The sequence below is a fragment of the Syngnathoides biaculeatus genome, chromosome 18 (assembly GCF_019802595.1).
Source record: "Syngnathoides biaculeatus isolate LvHL_M chromosome 18, ASM1980259v1, whole genome shotgun sequence".
Classification (NCBI taxonomy): domain Eukaryota; kingdom Metazoa; phylum Chordata; class Actinopteri; order Syngnathiformes; family Syngnathidae; genus Syngnathoides; species Syngnathoides biaculeatus.
The window spans coordinates 5,674,514-5,701,958 of NC_084657.1; the positions used below are offsets into that span (position 1 = coordinate 5,674,514).

At 40.7% G+C, this 27,445-nt stretch overlaps 1 protein-coding gene across 4 annotated transcripts in view; it reads right to left on the reverse strand.

Annotated features, from left to right (window-relative positions):
• ltbp3 (latent transforming growth factor beta binding protein 3) overlaps window positions 1-27,445 on the reverse strand; it is a 49,897-nt gene that overhangs the window by 16,296 nt on the left and 6,156 nt on the right. For all 4 annotated transcript variants that reach the window (XM_061803112.1, XM_061803114.1, XM_061803113.1 and 1 more), the window contains 9 exons: window positions 6,139-6,414; window positions 5,311-5,474; window positions 5,113-5,218; window positions 3,533-3,619; window positions 2,313-2,429; window positions 2,077-2,232; window positions 1,684-1,791; window positions 1,535-1,591; window positions 817-894 (listed from right to left, as the gene is read on the reverse strand). In XM_061803112.1, the coding sequence (XP_061659096.1) occupies window positions 817-894; window positions 1,535-1,591; window positions 1,684-1,791; window positions 2,077-2,232; window positions 2,313-2,429; window positions 3,533-3,619; window positions 5,113-5,218; window positions 5,311-5,474; window positions 6,139-6,414 (1,149 nt within the window). The remainder of the gene's footprint in view (window positions 1-816; window positions 895-1,534; window positions 1,592-1,683; window positions 1,792-2,076; window positions 2,233-2,312; window positions 2,430-3,532; window positions 3,620-5,112; window positions 5,219-5,310; window positions 5,475-6,138; window positions 6,415-27,445) is intronic.

The following is a 27,445-nucleotide window of genomic DNA, read 5'->3' on the forward strand; positions in this document are numbered from 1 at the left end:
TTCTCTTTCCTTAAGCATCATATTCTAAAACAACCTTTCAAATCTTCTGACACTTGCACACTATTTCAAACCTTCATGTTCTCACCCAGCGTACTACGGCTACAGTTTCTACAATCATTAAACCAAGCCTGAGTGGACCCAAATAAAGTGACAGGTGAGTGTATACACATTCAAATCTTTAATCCCTTTTAAGTTTTCACACTAGTATTACAGATTTGTCAAGCCTATCTTTGCAGCGTTTTCAAATTGTCCATAAAGAAGCACAAGTGGGACAAATAAAGCATAGAAAGCAGAAAAGACTGAAGAAATCACTAGCTACATTCCATTAGAGCAGCCCCAGTTCCGGGTTGTCGATTAGCAGAGGGGAAAAAAAGAGAGAAAAGAAAACATGATAAGATAAACAGGTTGTGATTTATATTTGTGTTAATACTAAGTAAAATGATGTCTATTTATATTATCAGATATACTGTATGTGTACTTTTTAACATTTTGAGGTTTGAAAAACTGTTTTGTAGAGGCTGCATCATAAAGGTTTAAGCAAAAGTTCCAGTTGAGTTGATTCTCATGTTAAACACAGAGAGCGTCAACAGTACCTAAAGACTTGCTGAGTGGAATGCAAATATAAAATGATGGAAAAGCATGAAGATTTAGCTTGGTCCTAAAAAACAACTCATGTGCATGCTAACATAAAAGAAATGTATTAGTAGTTAGCTCCACATTTTTGAGATATTGGCCAAACGTTCATCCCGTTCTTGTCTGTCTACCTTTAAGATGGAGGACACTGAATGATGAATTTGAAATTAGCAGGAGACTCACGTGAGACTTTAGTTTGTGTTTCAAAGGGGTCATTGCCAGGGGTCATTCTGATGATGGTCGGAGGAGTGGGTTTGACAACTGTGGGTCGAACAGATTTATAAAAAATGAGAGAAAAATAAGCACATGGGGCATGAGGGTGATTTTTAAAACACATTTTGTCTCCCACAAGCATTTGCAAACTATGTTGCAAGCTGACATTTTGGAAAACTTGAGCCAAGGGAAAAAAAATTCCACTGCATAATCTGGGCTCAAAAAAAAAAAAAAACCTAATGCAATGAGGAATGTTGCTTTATTTAAGCAAATTATCTGCAAATATAAAAGGAAACTTTGCCTTGCCAAGATTTCTTAAAATAAATAAATATAGCTTTTTTAAAAAAAGATTTAAGATTTAAGATAAACCTCCTTATAAAATCTCAACAAATTATGATACAAGTGAAATTCTCTCACAAAAACTAACGAGGTAAGTAAAATATGTACTTGCAGATTAGGAAGAAGCATATTTGTTTATTTGGAATATTTAATCTTGGTTAGATTTCAGTTTTTCTATTGTAAAAAGTTGATTTTTTTTAAAATCATTTTGTCAGTGCAATATTCAAGGATAAACTCACTATCATGCCACACAAATGAATTTCATTTTTATTTTCTCTCAGGTGTAGGGAAAATCATCATTCTGAAAAGTGTGCATATACTCTCCATGTGAAAATGGAAATGTGCTTACCAGGAACACGAGGAATGTGGGAGCTGGTTGGAGCCTGCTGCACGGCAGTTGTTGTCTCTGGATGACAAAAAAAAAAAAAAAAATAGAAAATAATATAATGGGGATTGTGCTTGCAAGTGCCAATGTCGGTAAGAAGAGACTTTATTTACCTTCCATGTCTGGCTTACGAGAGTAGGGCAGGAGGGGGAATGGCAAAGTTTCTCTGAAATATTCTAAAAGATAGCCTTTGCCAGCGGGGCAGATCTTACTGAAGGCAACTGCAAATTTGAAGAGAAATCTATTACTTCATTGAAATGAAATATGATAAATGTATGTTTATTAGCATGCAGATGAAACATTGCATTGAGAGGTTTTATTCAGATAAATCCCAATATGGAGAAATGTAATAAACGGTCAATTTTTGTTTAAAAAAAAAAAAAGTGTCCTAACAAGTAAAAACGGATCGTGTATTGTGATACCAATCTTGAAATGAAGCTTCAAAAAATATTAGTGTTGAATTTTGAGCCATGAGCATTGAGTCTTTGCTTCACTAGTATCCTCACCTGTGCCCACCTGCGGACAGCGTTCACAATTGCGCCCCCAGGCTTTTCCCACCGTGCAGCAGCACATGTCCTTGGTATGTTGGGTGGGCAGGGCATGCTCACAGCCCCTGACGTTGGACACCATCAGGAAGCACTGGGCCAACTCGGCTGGAGACTCTGACGGAAAACGGAACAACTTTGTCTGGATGAGGACAGAAGGACTCATGTTGAAATGTTTTCGCAGTAAATCAACTCACCAACACACTGGTTCATTTCCAGGACAAAACCGGCCTTGCAGGAACATTTGAAGCTCCCCGGAGTGTTCAAACAATCCCCGTTCTGACAGATACCCTGCATGGAGCACTCGTTGATATCTTCGGAGCCGGGCAAAAACATGGAAATGTTAGTTGGGTACAGTACACAGCAGAATCTGATCTCTTTTTAAAGGCGGGAGAGAAGAGAATATCAAAAGTACTGTTGCTGTAAGTACAGTACAGTGGATACTATAATCATACTAGAACCAGAACAAACTTCAATTTGTTAATTAAAAAAAAAAAACACCTCGAGACTGACTGTAAATTTTTTCCCCTACTGCGTATCTGTATTTTAACAATATATTATTATTAAACAGTTGTTGCTGGCAAACTTCTACTCCCCAACTTCAGCCCCGATGTTGGTGATAATGCACAAATGAGCTCTTTTGTCAACAGTCATTAAAAAAGAAAAGAAAAAAGAAAGAATGCCAACACCAAAGAAGAAGAGGCCAGGCTAATGTACATAAACAATGCTGAGGTGAGCGAACAGAGCTCACTTTGTCGCCGGTAAAGCGAGCGTGTCAGGAAATACAATTCTGATGATTCTGACTCTGTTTGTGAGGAAATAGACTTGGCAAAAATATAAAAAAGGCACAAAATTCTGTTTTCAGGAAGAGCGGCTGCACGAGTTGACCTGGCTGAGGTACTTCAGCGAGACAAATTCCCGGCATTGCAAATTCTGCCGTCAGTCACAATAAGCGGGGAGCACAAAATCTGATGTAAGATTATTTAAGAAAGTTGACAATCAGTCAAAAAAACGAAACTCTGTTGAATAACAACAGTGAAAAGTGAAAGTGTGTTGCATCATCATGTAGCTAATTTATTTCAATTCCTAGCTGTCATGGAACTGTAAAAAGCACTGTAAAATGTTTAAAAACAAATAGCAACATGTATGGTGATGCTGTAGTCTTTAACTTCTCTTGACAAACAAGGCACAAAAACGTAAAGAGCAAGGTAGAAGTCGATCTTTTGATTCTCGACCTTTGCTAAAGTATTGCGCGTAACAACAGTAAAACCTCCAAAGTATTTTTCTGAATTATATTACATCAAGGGCATTTAACCATCGACGTTCCTCCCGACAGAAATAATGAAAAGATGAAAAGGAGCTAAATGAGCCTGCAATGACTCGTGCGTAAAAAGCAGCAAGTTCGAGCCGGTGTTACCTTGACAATGCGAGCTGTTGAGTCTTTTATAGCCTTGGGGGCAGGCCGATCCATAATCTTCTACAATTGTCTGCTTGACAGATGCATCTGAGGACATGGATAAACATAGAATCAAGAGACCTTTCAAGAATAAAACCTTTAACGCACTCATTAACACCTCTCACTTTAGTCAATGCATAAAAGAGAGTATAAAAGCATCATGCTTTGCACCAAGGAAGCAATTAAGTCAATTTCCCAAAATAATCAAATTACCCCAATAACATGTTCCTAGTTTTACTTTAAATGGTAAAGAACGTATAAAACGACAGAAAAAAAAGTCATTTTACCACCGGGATGTATTTTTGGCACCGTGTTGTTACGGCGACCGAGAAATTGCAGTTGTCGAAGCCAGTGAAAGATTTCTGGCCACATTTTACAGCTAAACAAACTACTTTGTTTCTCTTCCGCTTCTCTAATGATAGTTTTTATGAGCCCTTCCGCTAAGTAAATGCAGTCTCAAAATACAATGAACACATCTTTAAATGTGGCTGAAAAGTTGAACAATGCATTAGTCTCGTTTGGCAAGGATTTCTAACCCAGCTGAGTTTGCATGCAACAAAAGGCAGTAGAAAGCTAAGTAGCAGTTTTAGAGAGCTGCGGGTGGACTGAACTGTAATATTTTCAGTATAAACTTGGGCGGGGGAGCAAGATCAAAGCTTATGCTGTGAATAAGAGTATATAAACAAAAGGAGGGGAAAAAAAGATTATCGACGGGAACAAAGCATACAGGACTCCGGGCTGTAGTCTAAATTCCAACCAGACGTACAGTATTGGGTTTTGTCAAAGGCTGTATTGTGTGACTCAGTGCCGAGACCTGGAATAATAGTTGAGTGGAAAGAATGCAAAGCCGAGATTTTCTTGAAATGAAACCTTGGGCGATGTGATGACAGTCCTGCACTGGGCAGGCCCGTAGGAACATGGGGATGTATCAAAACCTCATTTTCCACATTCTCCTCCTCTGTCTCACTGTCTGCGTGTGTGATTCCGATAATTGAATCTGCTTTCTCCTCCCTAACGTGGCTGTTGAGAGGTATCAAATGCATATTTCAAAGTTTGTAAGGTGCATCTCGCTGGGGATGCCCGTCATTTTGGGGCCGTAGAAACAATCATTTGTTTTCACAGAAGAGGCAGATACAAGCGAGACTAAAGATTACTTTAGGAGATAGATTGAATATTTCCGCTTTTTTGCCCTTATAGTGAATACGCCTACCACACTTTCATTAGAAATGATGAATTCACATTTAAATCATGTGTTTATACACACAGCAATCCTATTGAGCTTCCTACACACATCCAGTGGAACACTTGGCTTTTGGCTACTCTGTTAAGCTGTCAACATGGTTCCGAGGGATTGAGGGCATTTGTGTTTGGTCATGTGTCTATGCACCCCAAAAAAAATGTTTCATTGTCTTGGGGGGGCTTAATTGCTTGTAATCCACACTCTGGGTTCTGCTTCACATGCTTGAAGCCTTTTAAAAAACCTTGTAGGAACCCAAAGAAGAATGAAAGGCAACAAAGAGGTGATGTTTTGAGGAGCTTACTTAGCAGTTTGGGGCACTGGTAACATTTGTTTTGTCCCCATGAATTCCCCACGCTGCCACAGCAGTCCTCCTGGTTTGTCAGAACAGGTAGTGGGGTGCTGTTGCACTACAGGAAGGAAACAAACCACGAGAAACATTACCTCCTGAGGTGGACCAAGGCCACGGTTTCCAGCTCTGCAGTCATCTGACTTAACTCACGGCTTGTTTGGGCGTGGTCTCCTGAAAGCAACGGCCCTTGGGCTTGTGTCGGGTGGGCAGGGGCCGCGGCCCCGTCTTCTGGGGAGGTTTGCTCACGGCTTGGTCACGAGGCTGAATGACCACAGACGTGTCTGGTGTGTGGTGAACACGCACGTTTATCTGCACTGAAAACAGAGCGAGGGCATTAATAGACTCCCGATCATCCCTCACTGGCCACTCCATTCGGTACATCTGTTGTATGGATTATATTTTTGTGGTCATTTTAGATAAGTGATACTGTCAGAGCTAGTTTTAACGACAGTAACGGCCCAGTTATGATACCCACAGATAGTTAGCTGATGCGTGTTGCTCTGCCTGTCTCCCAATTTCTCAGCTCTGTCCTCAAAGGCCCCAATAACCCCTATGGGTATCCTGACCGGGCCTTTGTCAAATCCACCGAGAAAGAAGGGTTACTACACCTGAGCCTGACGCTAACAAACCGGAATGTGGTGGTCCCTTCCGTGTGGGTGGTTTTAAATTCTCAAGCATTTTCTTTGAACATAAAATATTTCAAACTTGACAAAAGTCGGTTCACCCCAAGGGCAAAATCCAGAGAACGCAAACCCAGCAATGTTGTTTATGCAGGGCAGTGAGGGGTCCAATGACGTCTTTGCACTTTTACTTGAGGACAATAGTTGAATCAGTGGGCTACTTCTACTCTTATTAACCCTTTACTACACACTGTTCTTCTAATTCTTGTAAGTACAGAGCTCAAGTATTTTTGCCACCTCTACTAACAAATGAATTTGTTTTGCTCAAAATGTTGTACCGACATAAGAATACTGGTACCTTCAGAGGAGTGGTGGCCTGGCTGTGCGAACGGTATGGAGAAAGAGTGTGACTGAGTCAAATGGGTGCGCCCCATGCCCGCTTGCTCCACTAGCTTCTTGGTGTTGGGCTTTAAGGACATGGGATAAACGGGCTGCTTGTTGCCTCGCGCCGCCTGAACTCGCTGAGTGAGCCGCAGAGGAAACTGACACAGTCGGCCCGTGAAGCCCGGCGGGCATAGGCAGTTCTTCCTGGAGCTGCACACGCCTCCATTCATGCACGTGAGGGGACACACAACTGTGGAAACACACAATAACAAGACATTGTTTCATACAGTAGATCAACAATGTAAAGTGTAATTTCATCAGATCATAAATTGCAATGCGGTGGATTAAAATATTCTAGCGTGGAGCTGGAAATCGAAGTGTCTTTTTTTTTTTTTTTTGACAAGACTGAGCTCTAGAGCGTGACTATTTTAGTCCCATTTTGCGCCCTAAAAAAAGAGTGAGAGTGAGCAACCTGTAGACCCAGCCATTTGAGAAAGAAATGTGGCTTGAAAGAAGACACATAAAAACCATCTCGTCTCGTAACCTATCAAAGATAATGAAGGACGGGACAGAACCATCCTTCCGATTGGCTGTATGCAGGCCTCTGTGTGTACTTTTCAAATGCAGGCACAGACAAGGTAAGCGTCCTCTAAGCTCCATTTTCCAATAGCCAACCGTCAGTTACAGAAGGTTGTGACATGATGGAATTAGTTCCAATGCCTAACGTCACCATGATGAACATTTTGGATTCAAAACAGATGAAGGGGGCCAACCCGCTAACACCAACGAGGTGGTATGTCGAACTTGTACAAAGTTGCATCAAAGACAACACATCTTAAAACCTCTAAGTGACTCAATTCATTTTAAACCCAACCATCCCACCCAAATTCTCGATCCCATCAGATTGCAATTATGGTACACTCTGTCCAAACAGTGTATGCATGTAAGCTAACATTATATATCGTAATGTATAGTGTACTCACTATTGTGAGAGATGCAGCCATTGAACGTGTTTATAAAGCAGAGTTTAAAGGGATATTCCGGTGGTTTGGATTAACAATGTATCCAATAGGTCACGTAATATGTACTGTATCTGGAAAATGGCGTGTCAATCCTCCCTCATTTAATGGTGTTTTGAGAAGAATTTTATCGACAATTGTGAATTTTCAGGGGTTCCGCCATTTTGGCGAGTCACATGACCTACATGCGCGGATGTGACATATTACGTGCCGCACCAAAGGCTCGATTACGATGGGAAACAATTATGGCCAGTACAAATGTGGAAGCAAAACAAGTTTCTTTGATCCACGGGCTGTGCTTTCATAAATGTTCCTATATTTTTTCTTCAACAACTGGAAACTTAATGACCTGTTAAGACGGCACGGTGCCTCAGCTGATAAAGTGTTGGCCTCACAGTTCCGAGGTCCCGGAATCAATCCCGGAATCACCTGTGTGGAGTTTGCATGTTCTCCCCATGCCTGCGTGGGTTTTCTCCAGGCACTCCAGTTTCCACCAACATTAATTGGACACTCGAAATTGCTCATAGGTCTGATTGTGAGTGCGACTATTTGTCTCTATTTGCCCTGCGATTGGCTGGCAACCAGTTCAGGTTGTACCCCGCCTCCTGCCCTTTGACAGCTGGGATAGGCTCCAGCACTCCCTGCAACCCTCATGAGGATAAGCAGCGAAGAAAATAGATGGATGGATATTGTGCTCCAATATTACCAAAATCAGTGGCATAAAAAACAATAATACTATCTTTTGTTGTGACAGATTTGGGAAAATATGTCACCCTAAAAATTCAAGTTAAAAAGCAAATCATATATATTGAGAGAGAGTGTGTGAGAATTATGAATGATTTACCATACATTTGAGGCAATGAAGAGTTTGCTTTGCCTCGCAACGAAGTATTTGCTTTGCTCAGCACATGAATATCATAGGATTTAAGATGGCGCAATGAAGACTTGCTTGGGCTCGCAACGAAGATCTGATACACTGACAAGTAAAGGATTAATATACATACAGGTATTTGTTGTTTTGAGTTACTGGTACTTCTCTTTTGTTAAGAAGGTTTAAAGGGCGACAGAAGATGGTTTCCATCCTATGAGGCAACGGCTGTCGGACTGTTTGAGACAAGATTGCAGAAGACCTGTTGCAACTGTTTGCTGAATGTTTTTTTTTTTTTTTTTTTTTTTACACATGCATATTGTAATTTTCTACCTATATGCACACACATAACCACACAAACAAGTTTGCGCTCCCCCCACCCTTTTAGATTGTAAGTGTTGGTAGGGATCTCCGAAATCTAATAAAAAGAGAGGGTTCGCGGAAGACTGCTTTAGAGCGTGGTCGAGAATTGTACATTGCAGTTCTTCTTCGTTCTCCTCAAAGCTTTGAGCAACAGAATTTGGTGTTCTTCTCTCCTCCTTGTTTGCTGTTTAACGAATGTCACAATTGGATTAACCTGACAGAGTAAAATGGAAAACAACACAATATAGCTGGAAGCAAGATTAACTGTAGTGTACCGTAGAATCACTGTATCGGTATTCCATGATGATAAGTTGCGGGGACTAATTGTTCCAGGGCTTGGACTCATTGCTTCCAGACATGTGCATCCTGGGACTCGCATAGTTCCAAGTGTAAAATGATCTATGAGTACCAAAAAGTTCATGAATGTCTTAAAAAAAAAAAAAAAAAAAAAGCTAGTGATTTTCTAGCAGGCCACTCCAGCCAATCAGAAGCAGACTTTTGGCAGGGAAACTAGGTGAGGTAATTGATGTGTTTAACAGGCTTAATGCGGGAACCTATCCCAATCTACAATCTCAATACCTTTATCCTGTTGTTTGGGGGCCTCTGCAGGAACAGAAACAGGGATATCTCCTCACCACTACATGTGTACTAACTACAGTGTTTTCTTTTTACTAGTAACAGATTGCATTTAAACAATAAAAAGACAAAGAGGAAAGCATCCACATGGAAACAATTAGGGGCACACTGCCAATGAGTCTGGACTGTGGCGTAATTACGGGCCTGGATCACTTTAAACGCAGCAGGGACATCCTCACAACGAGAAAGACAAAAGGCAGCAAATCTGAAAGGCTCTCAATGAAACGGTGAGCTGGCACGGTGGTCATTTTCATTGTGAGGAAACGAAATATTACTCCAAAATTACGCTTAATGCAGAGCAAGGATCGAGTCATGAAATTTACACCTTTTTATGCAACTGAATAAATGACTAGTTTTCATTAGCGACAAAAGGTTTCAATGCATTTTTTTACAGTAATGTTGGACAATATTAGAAACTATCTTAAATTGGCATTCTATGATATCACAAAATGAATGAAGAAATCAAGATAGAAAATACCACCACTGTTAATTTGGCATCCCCTGCCATATTGTGTATTTGTCACACAAAAACAATACAAACATTTATTTGTAAGTTCACATTAAACATCATCCTAATATAATTTCAACGTGTTTGTGTCCATTCAAACTCACATGCACACACAAGGAAATGTGGCATGATCAGGGGTTCACTTGATATAATGGACCTTTCCGACTGGCGATCTTAAGCTCTGCTCCCTTAGCTACATTTGACATGTCCCACAAGCTTCCAAAATGGTGACTGAACAGAACAGGTTTGATGTTGATTCGCGTAATCCAGATAATATTGCGGGATGTTTTTTGCCAAATGCGTCAGACTTGTTCAAGAGAGTTCTACAGAGAGGTCTCAACTATTTCACGCAAGGATATGTACATGGAATTAAGATTTTGGACGGAGCAGGACGCAATGTCGGAATTACAGCAAAATGATCTCACAAACTTCATATTGAAATCCAACGGGATGAAATAGTGGAATCGTACTGCGCGTGTAAAGCAGGGTGAGTACTTTTTACTTGGAAAGATCACGAGTAATATCATTGTCTTTATGAGTGACATAGGTTTGATTTTCTACAAGTGCATTTAAACAATGGTGATTAGCTCAGTCAGTACCGTGGTCACCAGATCAAAAAGTTTGACTTAGCTCTTAATCGAACCAAGTGCTCTGTCTTAAAAGTCCGATGTGATACAAATGGGAAAACAGGCATTTCTCTTGCATGACATCGCGCATTTTCTCATCCCTAACCCGACTCTTTGGCAAAAAACATGACACACTTCACTCAGCAGGTCAGTGATACAGAAACAAAGTGACAGTTGTTCTCCTGCAATGTATAAAGCACTGATAATAATGAAATCAAACTCAGCGAAGATACTTCTCCCTCACTTACCTTCGGACATACAGCCTTGTGTTTGTTGATATTTTTCACACTGAGTTGTACGTGCGCTCTTCCGCAAGCCTTAATCCATCGTAGACACTTCGTCAACTGTGTTTTAGGCTTTAGAAAATGAATCAACCGGGCCCCTTATAACCTAGCAGGATATCTTTCATCAGAATTGCACGTTCCCCAAGCGCATCTGAGGACCATTTTCTTCGTAACATTAACTTTTCCAAGCGCACGCTACTGACAACCAGCATTGCTTGTGGGACAATACGGCGAGAGGGGCGTGTCAAGCCAGGGGTTAAGACAATGCGGCTATCTGACTGGCTATTATTGTACGAGTGATTGACAGGTCGGAAAGGTCCATTATTTTCAATTGTGAAGTTTCATAATCAATCCCAAAGGTTTACAACATTGTCATTGGAAGGGAGTGTGTTGTTTAAAACAAGCAAATAAGAGGCCAAGGGAGAATACTGCAATGTTCCAGTTATGTAGGCAGTCACATGTTTTCATATAAAAATGCAACAGCACTAGAAGTTCGACAAGCAGCCTTGCTAACGCAAGGTGACAATGCGTAACCTCCACGCAGGCAGTGACACGCAGCATGAATGAGCTGGCGAATGGCAGGAAGTTGGTGAGCAACACATGCACTCAGGAGTCATCTTTACCAGACATCCTCTGACATAAGAGCGCCACAATCGGGTTGCAGCTCCACATTTTATCTGAGTTGAGAATTCGGAAAGACGTGGGGGGAGGAAGATTACGATAACAGACAACAGACGCAGACGTCCAAGCCAAAGAGCCTCTCTTTTCCCCCAAATGTTACACAATGTCACACGATCCCACACAAACTCACAGAGACTGGACTTGGGAAAAGTGGAGCCGGAGGCCCAGTCTGACTGATAAAAAAAAGACCAAACTAGAGGGAGCGTTCTGTGGTAGCACAGTCTGGATCAGCGCCACATTAATGAAACTCAAAGGGGGGTGGAGAGGTTATCGAGCAGTTCAGGGTTGTATGACTCAAGTCTGGGAAATGCAACTATTTTCCGGACCATCAGGAGAGAAGCCAGAGTGGTGTCCCAGAACAAAAGAAAAATCCCAAAAAGCAATTGTTTGGAAGCTGTAAATGATTTTCTTAAATAATGACAGCTTCTGTCATTTTGTGTATAGGTTTGTTATACGGGTAGAACTCCTCGGAACTCTACTAAGAGCTTATACTAGGATATAAGAATGAACACCTTTGATCAAAGGCTAGCTTTTTGGGGGGTAGAACTATGAGACCAAGATTTATCATTTCATTTTTCCCCCACTATCAATGTAACCTGTAACCCATACAACTCTATTTGGAGGGTGGGGGGTGAACCATAACAAAATCTCCCAAATAGATAAAATGTTTATGAGTCCAATGAATTATGGAACTTTCTGCCCATAATTTCAAAATGTATGTTTTGGCAAAAATGCAGCTCTGCTTACCACCAAAAGAGCAGCATACACACAGTAAAGCGGGGCGGTGGTGCCATTGCCATTTGGGATTTGATTTTATTTTTTACAGCTGGAAGTGAGTCAGTGTGAGTACAAAACCTTTAGGTTTATGATCCAAAGCAACAACAAAAAAAGTGAGGAAAAGCATATAACTGGAATGTATTTGGAGGTAATCAATTCAATCCCCTCATAACTTAATTTTTATATATACGATAATAATCCTGTTATATGAGGGTGTATACACTCGCACATTCAAAATATTTAAGAATTCAAAGTATGATATAAAAACTCGAGTTCGACAGGTTACAGGACACATCAAAGCTGTAAAAGCTTTCAAAATGGTTTTAATGTCAAATTTTCACATCACAATAACGTGGTGTTTGGACTGGGGTGCGCAGACTATTTATAGGCACTTTATTTTGGTTAGTAGAATATTGGGATTAATATTAGATTTGTTCTGATTATCAGGAATAAAATTCAATGGATGCCTGCAGGAGTAACTATTTGCCATTGTACTCCTTTCCACCAAAGCTGTTCAGTCCACATTTCTACAGTAGCAACCACTTGTGGTTTCAGTCCTGTAAATCAATAAAACCCAGTTTACTGTCATCAACTTTAATAAGCAAAGAAGTTTCCAAGTTACACATCTTGTCTATATTACACTGCAAATTAGATTTTTGTTTTGTTGTTCTTTGAGGCTGCAGGACTGAAGCATTTTGGATTTATAATCCTTCATGATTTACATGTTATCAAGTGACTCCTCTCTTTAGTTAGTGCTGATAAATGATCCAACGCTTTCTGGTGACTTTGGTGTTTTGTTTTGTTTTTTTGTGAAATGGATTTGCCTGCCAATGAAACAAAGGGCGTTAGCTGCCTACACATGACCTGCTCACAACAAATTACCAAAGTCGCTCACATCTACAGAGGACTTCCCCTTCATCAGCACAGAATTTATGATCCTCCCGTGCTCATTAACTCATCAGTTGACTTCTTTTAGTCTGGGAGACAGGCGTCCTGTGCATGCACCACGCCTTTTGTCTTTATGGATCCAACACATTCCTGAGACGGTGTGTAATTAAAAATCAAATATTCCTTTGAGCTACGTGATGGTGCGATTGTACAAACTGGAGGAGGCATGACGAGGGCTGTCTGGATGGCGTGATAGGGACGATACAGCAATTATTTCAGTTTCCCCGCCACCTTGACAATGGGAAGAGATTAGAAAATTGCAGTTGCAACTCACCCTTCTCCACCTTCATATGTCCAAGTTGTTGTTGTACATGTGGTTTTAGTTAAGCCATTAAGTTGTGTCATGCTCTGGCAGAGCGGACATATAGACATGTAGAATATTCACTGACCTCACAGAGGAGTTTTTTTTCCTCATGTGTTTTAGGACATATAGAAGGGGTAAACTCTTTTTGAATGTTATATCAGAAAAAAAAAATCATTTCACAGCAGGATATGGTAAAGGGTGGTGGAGAAATCACGTGACTGGAAAAATGGCTGACAGAGCATGTGGTGGAGTGAGGGAACACAATAAGGGGAGCTGTAAGAAAGAAAATAATGTGATATCTAGAGCTTGTGATGACCTGTATCTTCTATTAAAAAAAACACAGTCACATTCCACAGACAGAAAACAGAAAGCAAACATGTCCATGGAAATGAATATGAAAATTTGATATATTGAAGAAAAAAAAAAAAGAATGCAAATTGATTGGGAGGCTTCGTTGCTGGAAGAAAGGGAGTGATGACGAAAGGAAAAAAAATGACAAAAAAGGAAGAAAATGTGGAAATGAAGGAAATGGGGATAGAATAAAAAAAGAAAGCATAAAGAAGAAGAGAGGAAATGCTGAAAAATAAAGGAGATGAACACTAAAGGAAATGAGGACAGTGAATGCAGGTGAAGAGATGAGCAAAAGAAGACAAAGAAAGTGATAGAGGAAGAACGCAAATAGAGAATGGACGATGGAAAAGGGTGGGAGTAAAGAGAAGGACGGAAGAACCACCCAAAAAAAATGAAGGCTTCAAAAAGAAATTAAGGAAGGGAGGAAAGGTAGAAAGAGGAACAGGATAGAGACAGGGTAAGAGTAAAGGAAGAGCAATAGGGAGAGAAAAAGAGTCCAGAAGTATTTAAAAAGTGAGTGAGGAATGAAGGAAGAAAACAGAAAGAAAGAAAGGTAGAATGATAGAAAGCATTGCCCTGAGAGTGCCCTGTGACGCGACCACCCACTCAATGGTGTCTGTAGATGACGCATCATCAGAACGCAACACTCCACCCTCCCCCACAGCGTCGCTCCAGCCACAGCCGCACCCTTCCCACACAAAAACAACAAATTACACCCACCACAAAAACAGAGAGTTGAAAAAAAAGTTGCCCATACAGCAGACTGCAGCAAGCCGATGCAGACACAAACACACATGCAAAGACCTGATGTGTCCTCGGGACACCGACTGTGCCACAAACAACCATTAACCACGCCCACAATCAAAGGAATCAGACTGCAAAATAATCATGACGCCAGTTGAGTCACTTTCTCTGTGATTCACGGGCCTTTCTGAACCAACCAACCAACCAACCAACCCACATGTGGATTAAATATAGACACTCTTTCTCTTTCTGGGGGCCACATTGCACACTTTTTGTTCTTGCCAGCACACACACACACACACACACATGCGCACTTTGTCTCCGAGTCAGTGGTGCATGTTTCCACTGGTGTCATTTTCGTATTGTTGGCCTGCAACGCCGACGCACTGCACACATGCTGACTAAAACACACAGCAGCATTTACAGTAAAGCGTCACACGGTAAAGCCAACGCTAATCATTTCATAATACAGTGGAGGGAATAATTATTTGATCCCCCACTGATTTTGCGAGTTTAACCATAATTTGATTGGTAGGGCTGCATGTAAAATCTAGAAAAATCATATACAGCATGTGTCATACAAAAGAGAATCATTAAACCTCATATCTAATAATCTAATATCTATGTGTACTGCGTGCATTAGTTTGAACTGTACTGGAAGTGTTTCCAATACTGCGGTTACCTTGATTACAGCCCTGACATAATCAAGTCATAAGTCATAGTCAAATTATTAGACATAAATCTGTCACAACATGTGGCAGTGCAGTTGTAGATCACTACAAATGACTACCAAAATAATGAAATAATGAGTAATGAAAACCTGCATGTCTTCAGTCTACAACAAAAACAAAGGGATTGACCTTGCCATTCCAACACTTGTGGAGGGGACTGTAAAACAAAATATTCAAACCTCGTTTTCAATTCCTTGAGGGAAATAAGTATTTGACCCCCTATCAAAACATTGCTTAGTACTTGGTGGAGAAGCCAAGGGAAGTACATTGGTTGGATATTACTTGTAGTTGATCCCCAGGTTTGCACAAATCTCAGGAGGAATTTTGGACCATTGCAAATCCTGAAGAGGCTGTGCCTTGCTAACTCAGAGCCACATAGATACATTTTGAAAAAAAATGTGCCTTGAATGTCACATATGTTTTGGGAAAGAGGGGGGAGGACCGAGAACCACAGGGGGAACATGCAAACCTCACACAGTAGCGTATGAGCTAATAATCGAACCTAGAACCTCTAGACTGTGAGGCAAAAGTACCACAGTCTGCTGCCCTTTAACAAAAATTATATTTTTGATGCTAAAATCCAATTGTTTTACCAAAACAAACCTGGGAGGGAATCACAACATTATCCATGATCTTTATTAGGATGTCAGATGTTTTACTTGCATTCCTGAACTCAACAATGTGTTTTAGTGGTTGAATGTTATGACAGCAGAGTAGTCTAGTGGTTACATACAAACCCGGCAAAACATGACCCTGATACCAGTTGTCTAAACTGTTATGGTCAAAGTGTGACAGTAGAAAACAGCTGTCTATTTTTGTGCACACAACACACACACACAAAGTGCATAACAGACTCTGGCTGTCCCTTCACAGGAAATAGTTAGGCACATAACGCCTGGATGAATGAAACAGAACAGATATAGCACTAATGAGCTTTAAAAGAGCTTAACGGGGGGATTTCTCCCCGTTTGCAGTCGTAATGCTAGGTTAGGCTAACTGTCTTTATTGGAAAGCAGCACAACTGTTCCTCTCTTTCCTCTCATAAAGCTCGAATCATCTGTCCAGAGGCGTCAAACTATCACTTTTACGTGGACAAAGCTGTCATCATCTTATCCCTTTACAGTATTTAGTCGGTTTACAGCCACTTGCTGCTGCTCTCTTGACTCTTGTCTGTTTTATCGCTGAATGGCTTTGCTGGAACCAGTGATACAATTTTCCACACACACTTGCACAAATGACATACTTTTCGATGACTGAGTGCGGACAGAACAGAATGGCAAAAACAAAAAGACTAAACTATATTGTTAAGTGGATAAGTTCCTTCATCAATCTATTCATTTTGACATTTTGTTCAATAAACTCAACATGCATTTTTTTGGAATTCTGGGCCGAAATCTACAGTGGGAGAATCTGAAAGTCCACACAGAAAGACCAGGGCAGAACTTCAAACCAGAGACATCTGTAATGCATTCAATCTATTTCCATTCATTTATTTCCAAGAGCAGAAGGTTTTTCAGATACAGCATTGAGTGTTTTGAGTTATAAGCGTGGCAGTGAACCAAAATCAAAACGTATCTCAAAGCGCCACTGTCCATCATGATTATCCATTTTACAATCTGCTGAAAGGCGGGAATCTAATGCGCCTCCCTCTTGGAGTAGGTCCGACTGGCATGGCTCAGCCAGACATGGGCAATAAATGGCATAATCACTACCTTTTAAATACGCTAAATTGTGTGCACATCCCCACTTCCACCACAGGCCTCTCAGAGATCCATCAGCTTCCAGAAACCTTGGGTGACCTCAGCTTTCGTTATCCAAACACTCACTCTTTTTCTTGAATTGGACCACTGTCACCGGCAGCACTTAGCAGGCACAAAAATGCACTAATTACTGTAGTTTGCCATCGCACTGCATCATACTGAGAGCTGTTTCTAACATATTGGTTACCTGTAGCTGTTACTCTGTAATTATCCGGATTTAAATGTGCTCAGAAACGTTTTTTGCATAGTTGGGATAAACACCAGTAGTTGGAATTATGGCAGACAGACTTTGGGGGATGTCATTAATTGACAGACAGGCAATGTTGGGAAGCTTTTTCGGACGACATCTTACTTTTAGCCTAATCATTTCAAAGCAGATACCAATACTTTTAACTGTACTCTGCTACTTAAGTACAGAGCGCGAATCAAATAGGTAATGCTGATCATGCGCTGCAGAAATGCTAATCAATAGGAAAACGGTCAGCAATGGTGAGTGTGTCAGCTTGAACATTTCTGAATGCAGCACAGTCCATGACCGTGGGGGTAGCTCTGGCAAAAGCCCTGTTATTCTGTTTACCCTGGCTAATCGCTACAGCTACAGGGTCCCGCGCGATGGCGGCAGTCCCGGGCGCTCGCATTCCTACAAGGGGCTTTAAATAACTGCTCCCATTCTCCCCCCCAAGGCCGACCGTGCAAATGGGAGGAGAGTGTTAAAGATGGTAAAGAAGGCTGTTTGTTTGGGATGCAGGTTGGTAAACAGCATGTGAACACCAAGCACACTCGTAGAAACATGCACAGTGTCCTTTTGTGACATTGCAGAAAAAACAACCCTAATTGCTGCTTTGTTTTCCAAACATTATTTTACTGCAATGCTACATAGCTGGTGCCACTTATGGGCTGTTTTCAGCTCTTTTTTGCAGAAGGTGGCGACAAGGAGGGAATTGATTTTCAAACAACACGAAGGGGAGGTCTCCCTGTATATCAGTGAATGTAATGTGTTGTCAGATGGGCAACAAAGTTTAGTCGCTGACGGTATGATGCTATTAATCAATCTCAATATTCAGCTCCACATCGTCAAAAGAATTCAGTTGATGATTTCATGGTCAAGTCCTTAAAGACTAGATCACTATCAAGGTATCAATACAACCTGCTCCGAGTCATTAGTGATGAAAAGTCGGGATAAATATTTTTAGCTATGTAATTCAGCTTGGACATCCTGTACATTAGATAGTAATCCAGCCATTTTCATTGCCACTTATCCTCACAAGGGTCGTGGGGAGTGCCGGAGCCTATCCCAGCTGTCAACGGGCAGGAGGCAGGGTACACCCTGAATTGGTTGCCAGCCAATCGCAGGGCACATAGAGACAGACAACCACACTCACAATCACACCTAGGAGAAATTTAGAGTGTCCAATTAACCTTGCATGTTTTTGGAATGTGGGAGGAAACCAGAGTGCCCGGAGAAAACCCATGCAGAAACGGGGAGAACAGGGCTGGGATTGCTCCCGGGACCTCAGAACTGTGAGGCCAATGCTTTAGCAGGTGATCCACCGTGCCGCCTGATTGTAATCCAAATAGCTTTAAATAGGCCAGTTATTTTCATTGTCACAAATTATTTTTTTTACTTTTTAATAAAGTAGGTCTATTCACCAGGAGCGAGTACCACATTTCTGCTTGCTCATTTGTTAAAAACAGTTGATTTTCTACCTTCAATAATTAATCTTTAAACAAACATCCATTTGCATGTTGTAAAATCCCTAGTTGCAGTTAAAATGCTTTAAAAATTGTAAATAAATCCCATACACTATGATAATAATCCTGAAAAATAATCTTTATAATAATCCAGTTCAGATATTTGTGGAAAAGCACACCGAGTTATTCAAACCATCTAAAATGAGTACGGTTTATAAACCAATTTACAGTATATGTATGGCACATTTCATACACAAGGTAATTCAATGTGCTTGACGTGATCATCAAAAGCATTTCCAAACGAAAAGCGGGGGGGGGGGGGGCTAGTCTTAAAAACTGCGATTGATCAAGGAAATTTAATGTTAGCGCATGAGTGGAAAGCCAAAGAGGCAATAAAAACAATATTATGAAACATTCTTGATGAAAATCCTGCAGGCACAAGTGGCATAGAATGCAGGCCACATCAAAAGAAGAAGAAAAGTACTTCATGAATGTGTGTGCGAGTCCCGCCGAAAAACGTGTTTACTTCGCCATGAGAGTGTGTCAGTGCCTTTTCCGAACCAAAAGAGAGAGAGCAGAAGGCGCGGGGCAGCTTCAAGGTAAAATAAACTTTCTAAATAGACAAGGAGCAAAACCGACTATTTAACAGAACTTGTCGGCGTTTTCAAACTCCCATGGAACTCTGACCTGTGCTCGGGGCCCTGGGGGGGGGGGGGGGGGGGTAGCAAAACAAACCGCAGGCTACTACTGTCATTCACTCAAAATAGAGAAGCACATGGGAACTCCAAGAATAGCTCTATCTGCTAATGAGGATGAGGTCCACTTTCGGCAAGACCAGCCTAGACTGCGACCTAACAGGTCAACATCCGCACACTATGTGAGATTGGAGAGCGGGGGGGGGGGGGGGAAGAAGTGGCGCTGGGGGGTTAGAAAGCCAGCTGCTGCTACCAGGGAGGCCGATGGCTTGGATCACTCTGAGCTAGCTTTTTTGTAACTCTTAAATTATTATGCCCAAGCACAATAGCTACAGATTTGCAATTGATGACAAAAATACAACTGCTGTTCAAACAGATTAATCCAATGAATGAATTAGATGAAAGCATCCAAGCTGCCAATTATCAAGATTTTATTGCTCCACCAAACATTTTTGCTCACTTGGGTCACAGGTGAGCTTGGGGCTATGTCATCTGAATTTGGGCGAGAAGAGACGTGTATGTGTGTGTGTGTGTGTGTGTGTGTATATATATCCCGGTCAAGTGGTCGCCATCCAATCACACTTGCACATGAAGACAAACACTGTTGACACTTTCCCCTCTGGCAAATGCACTCCTCAACGAACCGAACATGCATGTTTTTGGAATGCGGGAGGAAGTGGGAGTACCCAGAGAAAACCCAAACAAGCACAGGGAGACTGTGAGACAGTGTGTGTGTGTGTGTGTGTTGCCCCTCCATCTTGTCTCGTGCTTGTATTTAACCTCGTGTCTCATTCTGTCTCGTCGCCAGTTTCTTTGTACCTTGTCGTCATGTGAAACTGATTCTAGACCTTGCCATTTTGTTTGAGGTTTTTGGGTACTGTCTCCTTCGTTGACTGCCTACTGGTGTACCGAACCCGGTCGGTTTACTAAACAGTGTATTTTTGCTGACTTTCTTCTGCCTCAGAGTCCTGGATTTGGGTTCAAACTCCTCGTCCTGTGCATGACAACGTACAGTGAAGAAAATAAGTATTTGAACACCCTCCTATATTGGAAGTTCACCCAGTTAGAAATCATGGAGGGGTCTGAAATTTTCATCGTAGGTGCATGTCCACTGTGAGAGAGAGACAATCTAAAAAGAAAAATCCATAAATCACAATGTATGATTTTTTTTAATTATTTTTTGTGTGATACAGCTGCAAATAAGTATGTGAACACCTGTCCATCACTATACTATACTTATTTGCAGCTGTATCACACAGAAAATCGCTAAAAAAATTCATACATTGTGATTTATGAATTTTTCTTTTTAGATTATCTCTCTCACAGTGGGCATGCACTTATGATGAAAATTTCAGACCCCTCCATGGTTTCTAAGTGGGAGAACTTGCAATATAGCAGGGTGTTCAAATACTTATTTTCTTCACTGTAGAAGAAAAAAGAACAGAGAGCAGCCATAGTCACAAGCCAACAAAGTCAAGCCAATGAATGTTGGATAGTTGGTCAGCCAAACACAAAATAATGTCTCTCTTCGTGGACAATAGCGTGCAAGAGTATAAGTACGCCAAGTCTCAGTCGTGTGTTCTACGAGCCAGGCCTTCCACTGAGTGTACCTCTTCCCCCTTTGAATAACGAGCGACGAAATGCACTTGACAGGTAGACTAACCATAACAAGATGGGGTCCTTCTTTTATTTCTGACATAATCAATACCGATGCCGGTGTCCTTTCGCCTGCAGAGAACGACGACAACTTACAAGTGTTTGATGTGGCGGTCATGACAAGGAAATAGAGTCCATCCACTTTCCCAACTGTTGTCTGCCGACCAAAACCCTTCGGCAATATACGTGGCGTGGGCACATAAGAATGTCATGTGTACACATGCAGTTTGTACACAACAATCGCATCTTTTCTTTTTCATACTGCCTATCCTGTTCAGGGATATAGAGGAGCTGGAGAACTTAAAAGATGACTCAGGGGAAACTACAGATTTGGCACAAACCAGCGCAGGTTACAAGACAAAGAAGACGTGAAAGGAAAAAAATTACAAATGGCAACAGAGTCGTTTACCGTCAAACAAATGTTAAGCTTTATAAAGCTACTACTAATCTTATGTTATGTGTGCTTGACTACTTGTACTGTTTTTGTCCTTCTCATAGAAAAACCACCCAATTAAACTTCTACACAAATACAGATGAATTGTCTTGTTTGTACTTTTGAGAAGTAGTGACAGTGCCCTGTTGACAATAGCCATTACTGCCATACCCGAGTGCTCAGCTGGTAAAGCATTGGTCTCACAGTTCTGAGGACACGGGTTCAATCCCGGCCCCGCCTATGTGGAGTTTGCATGTTCTCCCCGTGCCTGCGTGGGTTTTCTCTGGGCGCTCCGGTTTCCTCCCACATCCCAAAAACATGCAACATTAATTGGACACTGTAAATTGCTCCTAGGTGTGATTGTGAGTGCGGCTGTTTATCTCTATGTGCCCCGCGATTGGCTGGCGACCAGTTCAGGATGTACCCCGCCTCCTGTCTGATGACAGCTGGGATAGGCTCCAGCACTCCCCGTGACTCTCGTGAGGATAAACGGCAAGAAAATTGGATGGATGGATGGATGGATGGATGGATGAAATACTTTGTAAAAACAAGCTGCATTGTAGCTTTTGCCACTTTCTTTGTTATTTTCAACTGAAGGTCAGTGACCTTGTACAAATGGACTTTTGGTCAAAGTGTGGCCAGGTTGTAAATCATGGCAGGAGGAAGTACGGGGTGGGGGTGGGAGGAAGTTGGAGACCATCTGATCAATGACCTTGGCTTGATGACAGTGCCTGATCACGATTTTGGCTTTCATCAGCCGCAACATATGTCAGAGTTGTAATTCGGGCATCTTTCCTTGTATATGAAAAACTATTGCTATGTATGATACTGACAGAACCGTGATTATGCAAGGTATGTCAAACAGACTATGTACATAATTACAATGCCACTACAAGATGGACAAAAATATATGTAATGGGAAAACATTGAGGTTATGTAAATGTGTATGTAAAACTTAAGCATGTGCAGGATCCATGGGTATTTGTACACATCCAAACGGGTTTGGTTAGGGTGAGCTCACATCACAAATAGGGAAAACTCTTCATATTGTTGCCGCCATAGCAGTGGCCGATTTAACACAGGGGAGAGAAATTTCCACTCGTCCACTCGCGCGCACACATTCCAGGCCTCGCACGAACAACACACACGTCTCGTGTGGCGAAAAAAGCCAAACGCTCCTGAGGCTGCCACGAGATCCATGCAAACTCAGCCCCGTTTTTCCACCCCTTTTTTTGGGGTGATAGATCCAGGATGCAGGTGCTTTGCGCACCAGTGTCCACATTTCCAGACCAAATATGTAAGAAACACCAGTTATTCCAGGAATCTAAAATGTAGCTCCTGAATTATTTGACACAGAAGCTCCAAAATGTGACAAACAAAATCAATAGGAGAGGCGCCAGTGAGGGAATGTATGAATCTGCTCATTTCTAAGACAGACTAGTAAATCTAGAGTGTTCTTTTGGACAAGGAATAAAGGAATTGTTGAGTTGATTATGAAAATTGCTGAGGGATGAACACTCACTCTCTTCATCTATGCAAGTACTATGCTATACTATACTATACTATATACAGAAAAGCGGAAATAAAACACCATCATTTAATCTGCAGATGGTGGAAAAGTTATAAATGTTTATATTCTTTAAAGTAACAATCAAAATAACATACACTGTGAAGTTTGCCATCAAAGTTAATAGTGAGTGCAAGCTAGGGTTTTTATGTGTTACTATTAACTTATGGACTTATTTTTGCACCAGGTAGACAATTCAAGGATGTCCGATCTAGCCATCCATCCATACATTTTCTGAGCCGCTTATCCTCACATGTCACGTGACGTCACATGCTAAGAAAGCGTAATTGGATTGGCTGGCTGTTTGGTTCTGACCTGAAGTAACCCTGCCTGGTGGCACAAACGAGGAATTTTAGACAGCGTATTGTAGCTAGTTGCATTGTTAACATTGAAAAGTTACATTGAAATACAACTATTGAAAATGTGATCACTGTACAAAATTTCAAATTCAAATCCTGTTTTCTGTAGCATTTCAAATTCAAATCCTGGTGGCACTAATTTACTTCCATTTGCGTCACTGTTCCACCAGGATGTACCATTTTAATCCTAAAGTCAGAGAAAAATAAATGAGGAAATCACAGAAGGGTACCAAGTGATGGAAAAGAAGAAAATTGCAATCATGACTGTACGAAGGGGCGTCGAAAGGTAATGAGCAAAACTTAACTGATTAATAACTGATTTTTAGGGAGGAAATGTTTATTATAGTATTATATTGTTATTATTACAGTATTTAATAGAGTTTGCTATTTCCCTATCTTTTGAAGGTTTCTTGAAAAAAATTCAAAAAAAATTTCATTCAGGTCTGTCCTCTTTCTGTCTGTTACCGTTTACTACTGGTAAACATTTTCCAAAGGTTACAAAATGTGTATGGGGGAGCTGCAACAGGCTACAGCATGGTTGAAAAGTGGTTGTCCACGATCAAAGGCAAAGAACCAGATCCTGCTTTGAGGTTGATCCTGGGAATCGTGCATATATAGATGTGAAATTTAGGGTTCTTTAAAGCCATTATAAACGTTGGTGGGTGCATGCTGAGTATCATTTAGTGTGAATTTTCCAATCCCAGCCACATGTCCCACCGACAGGAGAGTGTGCACACCTGTGCAACCAAATTATTTCAGGTTTATATTTTTGTATGTTATTTCTTATTGTTTGTTTTATTTTAATTGCATTTAATTATTTTTTTTATTGTGTTTACCTCTGAAATTGATTTTTTTAAATTATTGAGTTGTATGTATTTGAGGTCATTAATAATAGGAAAAAAAAAATCTCATTTATATCACAAAAGTCTGCCATTTTAATAGGGCTATATATACTTTTCACATCCACTGTCTATAACATATGATGCAGTGGTCAACTTGTTTTTATATGTGCATAAAAGTTAAAAAGTTACCCGACACATTGCCTAACAGTAAAGGGTTTTATGATGGCAACAGCATGACCCCACTCCAGATTTTCTATTCGCCTGAGGGAAATGTAAATCCACATCCAAACAAATAGCATACAACCAACCTCCCGCTTTAGAAGTTCTACTGTTCAGAAAAAAGTCCTGCATTTGTAATAGATTCCAAATGCATTTTAATGTTTTATAGCTTATCTGAGAATACATGTTTTCCAAGCGTAAGCAGCATGTAATTGATGGACTGTCATGTATAAAAATGCACGGGCTTCTTCGGGTCGTCACATGATTTACGCAAGGGGTAAAGACAAACAATTTGGGATTTTTGACATGGAATGAAAGGAGACTTCACCAGCTAAAATTTATTGTCCCTCATTTTCTGTAAGATGACCTTGAATACACACTGCTTATTTTAAAGGGAGTCAAAGAAGTTCTACTTTCAGCAGTATATACAGTAATGGAAACAAAAGGTTCACTTTCTAATGACTTCCACAGATGGAGGGAAGGGAATACATAGATACAAATTCTCAGGGCAAATTTCTTTGTCACTCAATATGTCAGTCTTGTATTTATTTTACTGCAATATTAGACTATTTTATTACCACGCCAGAATAAAAGAACACAGTGAGTGATGGTTACCATCTGCTACCTTTGACCGTGTTTATCAGTCACGGCTCAACCTTTTATCTGATCTACTGAACATTCTGAGACGACTGAACAGCGTCACTTCCTTTTTCTACAATAAGGATTGAGGTCTGTTGTGGGCAGGACAAGTACAAGTAGACAACGAGGCTCCACGTCTGGCCACATTTGATGCGATGGAGTGGAGAAAAGACTTACTCAGTCACGCCAACCAGACGCTGCTCCACTCACGAGGAGGAAAGTATAGATCTAAGAGTGCATTTATGCGCCATGTAATGGGCCTTGGCTCAGTAATTACAGTGCGATATGGGAACATTTTTTCCAGGGAGGCATGACGCAGTGGCGGGAACTCCACCTCCTAATACTTTGTTTTTTTTCTTGATCAATTTGGTCTAAATGTCACTCGTCAGCAAAAGTGGCAAAACTGTAGCAGATTTTTTTTTTCTTTAAAAGAGGAGAGAACATCATGTGTTTTACTTTAACACTGAAAGCAACAACTCTAAGTGGGTTACAAGCAATTGTTTTTTAATTTTTGCTTGAAGGGTTTTTTTCAAACCTGATATACTGTGCCGTACAACAGCTATCGTTCTATTTCATGCCACAATTGCAGAGTCAGTGGTTCGACTGGTCTTGACCATGCTCATAAGGATTTGTCATCAGAATCCTTTAACAAATTTGCAATTTTTGGGTCGACCATTTCCCAAGCAGTTTAGTGAGGGGAAAAAAAAATCAATTTTAATATAATACACACAACTCCACATCATAATCATAAGCTAATATTTTTAAAAAAATCTAATAATGGGGGGGAATTATTCAACTTCAGCCCAATTGTCGTTATAGTTGTATCATGCTTGAGGTGCCTAATTGAACATAAGAGCTCAATTGAAATGTATGTACAAGCATAAAAATCGCTACATCAAATAATTAACTGTTAGGAATTCCATTTATCGATTGTAATTGCTCGACCAATCTTGAAGCAACTGAGGCACAGGTGTCAAACTCAAGCACTGAGGGTTAGGATCCGGCCCGCCATATCATTTTATGTGGCCAGGAAAGGCAAACCATGTGTCAACCTCCATGATCCTTCAATTGTCATATGTCATAAATGATGAGGTTGAAATATTCCATGCATTTTTTTGTGTGTGTTATCCAACATACAATAGTTGAAAAACTCACTCCCCTCGATTTCTGACTCCAAAACAAATGTATAAACTTTGTGTATAACTATAATGAGACGATTAAAGATTTCTGTGGTTTCACAGTCATAATGGCCATCTGAGGGAAACTGAAGGTATAATGTGGCCCGTGACAAAAATGAGTTTGACACCCTTGACACTGAGGCCATAAACATTGGTCTGTAACCACAAAAGGCGCTGATGATTCAGTCTAAACTAGTTTGCGGTCTAAAGAAGGACAGTAAAGTTCAGTGTTTTTATTCTTTTGGTTAGAACATAATTCTTCTTATCAGTATATCGATCCAAAATATTTTCAAGAATATTAAACAAAAATACACATGCAATGTACTGCAGCTAAAAGGATCCGTGCTCCCTACATTACAGTACTGTTCCCCAATCCCAACCACACGAATAAGGTTTTCGATACAGCTCTTGTATTGCATGTAACAAGATTGTGCAGGTAATTAATTGTTATGTAATAATCATGTTAATCACCTGGCGCTTTTAAGGCCCATTTTTATGCTGGTTTAATGAAATCTCTCGAACAAAAGGCGTTTGTCTCTTAAAGTGCCCCGCAGTAAGTTTTGTCAACACACTAATAACATTACTTAAACTCGGACGGTGACATCTTACTTTATATTTGTATGTATGTACAATTTAGATTACTTTAAAAAGTTAAATGAAAGAAAACAGGGATTTCCAAAGTTAAAGCTACACTGACCAGCCACAGCATAAGATACAGCTGCAGAAAAGATCCAATTCATGAACTGTATCAATGATTGTGCCTTTTAAAAAGTCAATAACTGACTTCAATAATTTACAAGTGCTGAATTGGACTGCCTCTCACCCACTTCAACATAATTATCATGTGAATCCCAAAATGACATAGCAATAAAAAGGTTGCCTATTCTGGGGTTAAAAACCAGTCTTTTTTATGACAAATCCATATTTTGGGAGAAAAGATTAAACATAAGAGGGATAAAGTTGTATTTTTTTTTCCAAGCAAAAAACCTGTAATCATCACAAGAACACAGAAATATTTTGCAGAGATAAAAAGCTGTCATCTTACATAAATAATTTCATCATCCATCCTGCCATTATCTGAGCTGCTTATCCTCACAAAGGTCGCAGGAGGGCTGGGGCCTATCACAGCTATCATTAGGCAGGAGGTGGGGTAGAATCTGAACTGCTTGCCGGGCAATGGCACGGCACATAGAAGCAAGCCACCATTCACACTCACAATTACACCTAGTGGCAATTTAAAGTCTCCAATAAGGGATGTGGGAAGAAACCGGATTAAACATGCAGGCACGGGGAGAAAATGCAAACTTGACACAGGTGCGATCAGGATTTGAACGCCAGTCCTCAGAACCGTAATGCAGATGCTCTACCCAATCGTTCACCATGCCGCATGAATAATATTAT